Raw genomic sequence first — 6,000 nt, 5'->3', positions numbered from 1 at the left:
AGTTACATAACATAACCTGACCCACAAAAGGATTATCTCCCAAATATAGTGGAAGGTTAATGCATGTTTATATATCTTAATACTTTTGCATCTGGACGGCAGCCATTGGGAAACACCAAGTTTATTGGTTCGACCGTGCGTGCGCTGCAAGCTGACCTCAGTGCAACACAGTGCCGTCAGCATGAAGCAAGAGTCAGGGGGCGGGGCTACAAGTGTGCGCCCACTGGCTGCAAGAAGCGGATGCCCGAGAGCTTGCTCGCTCACAAGTGCGTCTGCTTGGAGCGAATCTGGAACCCGAATGAGCGCTCCATTTGGTAGACTCGGGGATGACGCCAATATTTTTCACTGAACGGATGGGACATAGCTGAAAGCTGCAGATACTGTGGAGCTCCACATCTTCAAACATGGAGAAGATATTTGAGCGCAATGTTTATATTGGAGTAGCGCGCATGAGGAGGATGACAACCGCATCTCGTCCGCATGGACAACGCGCTGTTGCATCTGTGAAGAGCGGCTCAAAGCTTCCACGAGAGTGACTTTCGTGTCTTCTGGGAGGAGGAAAAAGGAAAAAAACTCTTCATTGCTAGTTTGTGCTTTTGCAGACTGCGACACAGTTGGATTTAATATTCTGCTATATTCTCAGGTGAGCATTTTTGAGGGTTTTCTGTTGAGAATTGGAAATGTACATTTTTCTTTTTCTTTATTTGTGCCAAGCAAACTTCTCAAATCTATGAATGGAGTTTGATGGCGCTATCGAGCCACAGATGATGTCACAATAGCGTCAACAATTACTTCTGGATGGTGTAAAACAACAAAATCCTTTTTTTTTTCCTTCCAAATTCTTAATAACCAGTTGATAGCGCAACAATTGTTATGCTAGTTGTTAGCGATCAACACAAAACAAAGCTGAAGATTTTTGTTTGTGGCTCTTTAACATCTTTGAGATGGATGACAAGTGTGGAAATCCATTGTTTTCAGTTTTCTACAAAATGACAACTTTGCTTTGAGTGCATAATGTCTGAAAAAGAATGTTCATCCAAGTGTGACAGAAAGCATTTTTCTTTTCCTCAGTTGCAGATCATTTCTGATCCAGCTCAGCCATCATCATGGGCACCGTACTTTCTCTGTCACCCGTCTCACGCAAGTCAGGCTACTACGAAAACCGTCCCGGTTCGTTAAGCCACTACCCGAGCCTGAGCAGCCGATCTCTCAACAACCAGAAAGAGCGTGGCTTGAAGAGAGGCCAGTCCATCTTCCTCCCGGTGCTCACATGGAAACGTCTGGTGGCCTCCACCAAGAAGAAAGGGAACGCCAAGAAAGGCTCCAATGCACCACTTGGCCCGGTTGACCCTCTCAACAACAACAACATAAACATCTACCAAAAGGATCCCGTGCTGCACCTCAATTACGAGAATGTGAGGAAGTCTCTGTCGTGCGCTAACTTGAGCAGCTACGAGGTCCCGGTGGGACTCGGGCTGGGACTCGGTTACGGCCTGGGACTGGGCCACGGGTACGGCTACATGAAACCACAGCAGCTTTCTTCTGTGAAAAAAATCCCACAGGGGACCTTGAGCACATCCCCTAAACGTGTCATCGTCCAAGCGTCCACCAGCGAGCTGCTTCGCTGCTTAGGGGAGTTCCTGTGCTGTCGCTGCTACCGCCTCAAGCATCTGTTACCGTCCGATCCTGTTCTGTGGTTGCGGGCCGTGGATCGCTCGCTTCTCCTCCAGGGTTGGCAGGACCAGGCCTTCGTCACACCAGCTAACGTGGTCTTCGTGTACATGCTGTGTCGAGACGTGGTGGACGGGGATTTGGTAGCGTCGGAGCATGAGCTGCAGGCCATCCTGCTCACCTGCCTCTACCTGTCCTACTCCTACATGGGTAACGAAATATCCTACCCGCTCAAGCCCTTCCTGGTTGAAGCGGGTAAGGAAGCCTTCTGGGACCGATGCCTCGCCATCATCAACGCCACGAGCTCGAAGATGCTGCGAATCAACGCGGACCCTCATTTTTTCACGCAAGTGTTTGCCGAACTCAAAAGCGAAGGGGGGTGTGGTCCGCAAGATTACAGTCGGGTTCTGGAGAGGTGAGAGGAGTCGATGAAGATGCAAGCATTTCACTCGTTCTGCTGCCATATGTATTTATTTGAAGATTGCAACTTTGGTTGCCAATTCTTGGATGGAAATTTGAGATTGAAATTTGGGCAAAAAAATAATCTGCAATTTTGAATTCTCTCTTGCCACATCCTCATGCCCTACTTTTTTTTTTAAACCAACAGCAACCATGAAAAATTGAAGCACCAATTGTGATGTTTACCTCAAGAATCTTCTTGAGCTGACTTGAATTGCCAAGCCTTTTGCTCCACCTGTCCCAACAAAAGTCTTGCACAGCATGTGCTCGACCTCCAGTTGTCTCAGCTGCCTCACGGGATCCTTCAGCATCCTCACTTTTTTTTTTTTTTTGGATAAACCAACATGCACGGCTCAGACCGGAGTACGCCATCGTCACCGAGCACCGTGGCGGATTTCCAGCAACCTAAACATCCAAGCCGATTGGATTGACATTTTCATCAGAGACTGAATCATAAAATGCGGCACAGACAGTTTAATCTGACTAAATTGGATATTCCGAGACAATGCCGAGCCATCTCGCAACACCGGCAGAGTGATGGATGGGAACAGCTGCACGTCGGTACCACGCCAGTCCTGCTTTTATGGGTCACCTGGCCTGAGGGGACAGTTGCCTATTTTTACTCAAATCAAATTTACCAGGGAGCTTTTCAGAGTAGTAGTAGTTCCATATCCCGCTTTAGCGCCGACGCATGTGAGCGGAAAGCGTGACCGACTTGTGCCGTGGCCAGCCGCCAGGGTCATCAGCTGTTTAGCCCGTCCTGCGTTCCCTTGTTGACAGGCCGCCGCAGCCCGGCTGCTAATTAGATTAGCAGATTACGACTCCCCAAATCTCTCAAGACCTCTGAACCCTTCTCGGCCACTCAATAACCCCCGCCGAGTCCGACTGCTAAATCCAAGCTGCGCTGGACGGCGAGTATTTAAATGCCCGGTCATGTGCTCTTTATTCAGAATAAAAGCGTGACACACGTGCACTGGTCAGAGTCCAATCTGGAGTCTAATGAGTGCGCCGTACGTTCTCATCCGTCATGCACAGGCTTCTTAAAACAGCGAGTTCATTAGTTCAATGTGAGTTATGCACGAGGTTTTTATCATTTTGATGCTTTTCAGTGTTATTCGTGCAACTCTACTTTGATCTCAAAGATGTTCATTTATAAAAATGCAGTGCCCGAGAAGCATCTTCATTCAGATCCTCAAAAAAAAAATTATATAGGCTAATTGCATCGTCTACTAAAATAAGTGCTGAGCAGTGACCCAGTATTTTTGCACAATACTTTTCCAAAGTCATATAAAATTTGACCTTAACACATATAAACATCCCCTTAGTGGGTAATCCAGCGTTAATCCTCCCGCCCAATCAGATGGAGAGGGAGCGAGGGATGACGAGATGGAAGGGGAGTGGGGGTCGGAATGCACTGAGATTTTGATGTCACACTCGCCGTGCAGTTTTTGACCTCCCGGCTCAGCCTTCAAATCCTCCTTTAACAAAGTGAAGGCCACATAGGTCCAAAGCTGCCTATTCCCAGCCCCGTTTGAGTGGAACCCGCCCGAGGGGGAGCTCGCATGAGTCACACCAGTCAAGCAGATAAGAGCGACGGCGTGATTCATAACCCGAAAGAGAGGCGCCTTTTCCTTGGCCTTCAAATGGCAGCCATTTTGCTCTTATTGTTACTTCTGCACCCCCTCGCTCGCTTGCACAGCTTTGACAAGGACACTTGTGTCTCATCTGCCCCCCCCCCCCTCCCTGCCGCCCCACGCTCAGCTGTTCATTAGATTTGACACCCCGACCCCGCCAGCTATCGTCAGGACAAGGAAGGGCAGAATTGTTGTCATATTTGTTTTTACTTAATGAGACTGGGGGATAAATTTAAAGGTTACATCCCCAATTTGAAATCAGAGCAACTGTCTCCTCTTTCAATCCATACCTGAGCAGGACCCGCTAGCTGCTCCTCCGATCCTTCCAAGCCAATTAACTGCCGTCTCAGCTGGAGTTGGAATTCACTTCATCCAATCAAAAGCCTCCTTAGAGATTGACTTGCAGGACAGGAAGCACACCATGTTTGTGGTCCCTCTTTGTGCATCACGAGGACTTGATGGTTGCTTGGACCTGAAATTGACATTTGTGGAGATGTGTGTTATTTATCCTAAAAATGCAAATTCAGAGATGAAAAAAAATGGCCGCACACACAGTTAAACCCAAAGTAGGTCAGACTGTGGCCAAATGTAGTGTTCAAGTGGATGTTTACATAATCTCAAGGCTGGCAATTACACTAGTTAGTGATATAAGACTGTAAATTGTGTTTGAGGTATTCATCAAGTATTTGCCTTTGTCATTGTTTTTTATCTTGAATAACTTTGGACTTGAAGTTTTTTTGTGGGGCAGAAAATGAAAAAAAAAATGTAATTCGAAAGGTCACCAAATAAAACAACTCAACTAGGGTATGAATAATAATGGTCACAAAAATGGTCCCAATTGGTTGTCTAAATGAGGAAATATTATTTAACTAACCATTTCCACTTTTAGCTGAACGTGATGAAAATGTGGAATAGTGTTGAGTTCGCACAACTCTGTGAGTTGTGTTAAATTATTGGACTGCTGCTGAAGGTTAGCATGATCGCCTTAACATGGTGACTGGTGTAAATAAGACGTCGTGTAAAAAAGAATTTAAAAAATGGCAAGTATGAAGAAAAAAAAAATAGAAGTGATAGTGATGTCCTGTCGTAGAACGCATGCTGGCCGGTAGTTTAGAAATGTACTGTATGCTTTTTTTTTTCTTTCTTTTTATACATACTGAATTCTCATCTTAATATTTGTTGGCCATTTTAAAAAATCATTTTTTTTAAGAAGCATGTCGTCAACATCCAATATGACTGCTCATGCTGAGAAACACTGGAAACAAAAAGATTTCATAGGTTACAGCTATTGAAATAGGAACATGTGATTTCTTCAGGCAAAAAAAAAAAACAAGTTATCAAATTGATCAATGGCTTTTACCATCAATGCAGCAGATGGTGACACAAAGATGGTCATTGTACTTGTGGTGTTTGTCTCCGGCAGCTCCGGGGCAGCCTGCGTACACACAGATTGTTTCACAGTTACAGCAACGTTGGGCAGATGTTAAAACAAATATAGAAATTTAATATAACTGCTGAATTTCAATCTCCCCCTTCCAGCTCGGCCCCTTTGGGTTTCCATGGTTACCATCCTCGGTAACCTAAAACAAAGAAGCACATTAACTTGAATGAACTTTCATAAAAGTCACTAAAAGTGTGTGGCTAATAAAAAGAAAACTTGAAGACATTTTTTTTTTCTTTTTTCATGATGACAATGTTTACTATGTGGATTATTTAATAAAGTATGGAGCTGAAGTACAACTGCAGTGTCAATATTATTATTTTTTGTTTCAACACAAGTGAACTAAAACGGCCTCTGTCTACAATTAAGCTAATTTGTTTGCTAATGAATTCATACGAGACAAACCTTGGGCACTTCTGTTCCGCCGTTGCTTTGGGGAGGCCTCGGTTGCTCTTCACTGACTTTTACGAGCCTGCTGGGATCACGCATTTTGCAAACACACTCTGTCAATGCTTCCTAGAAAAGGATTAGGGTTCGCAAGACCTGGTAGCCAGATGTACCGTTCAATGCCTGTTTATGTCTCGCTGTTTGAATCCAATTTCATCTTTTATGCCTCACGTAACAAACTTCCAATTGTTTTGTGTTCAAGCAACCAGTTCCACCAATTCAACTTCAAACAACTACTCATTGGTCACACATGACCAGCACAATTAATCCACCGGAAAGCCTGTCGGCAGAATTAATTGAGTTTGAGGGAAAGGTCATGAGAAAATTTAAGGTCAAAATAAAAATAAA

At 44.9% G+C, this 6,000-nt stretch overlaps 1 protein-coding gene across 2 annotated transcripts; it reads left to right on the top strand.

The window, feature by feature from the left end:
- Positions 1-5,504, top strand: LOC148379937 (cyclin-dependent kinase 5 activator 1). Of its 2 annotated transcripts, none has more exons than XM_088365972.1 (2): positions 1-643; positions 1,078-5,504. In XM_088365972.1, the coding sequence occupies exon 2, from the start codon at positions 1,107-1,109 to the stop codon at positions 2,088-2,090; it is 984 nt and encodes a 327-aa protein (XP_088222098.1). In that variant the 5' UTR covers positions 1-643; positions 1,078-1,106; the 3' UTR covers positions 2,091-5,504. The 2 variants fall into 2 exon arrangements, with proteins under 2 accessions (XP_088222098.1, XP_088222097.1); XM_088365971.1 differs by having other exon boundaries at positions 49-643; positions 1,072-5,504.
- The last annotated feature ends 496 nt before the right edge of the window (positions 5,505-6,000 follow it).

Source organism: Syngnathus floridae, chromosome 21 (genome assembly GCF_059516105.1).
Source record: "Syngnathus floridae isolate MCC-2025c chromosome 21, RoL_Sflo_1.0, whole genome shotgun sequence".
Classification (NCBI taxonomy): Eukaryota; Metazoa; Chordata; class Actinopteri; order Syngnathiformes; family Syngnathidae; genus Syngnathus; species Syngnathus floridae.
The sequence above is the reverse complement of the archived record's forward strand: the minus strand, read 5'-3'. Positions and strand labels throughout refer to the sequence as shown.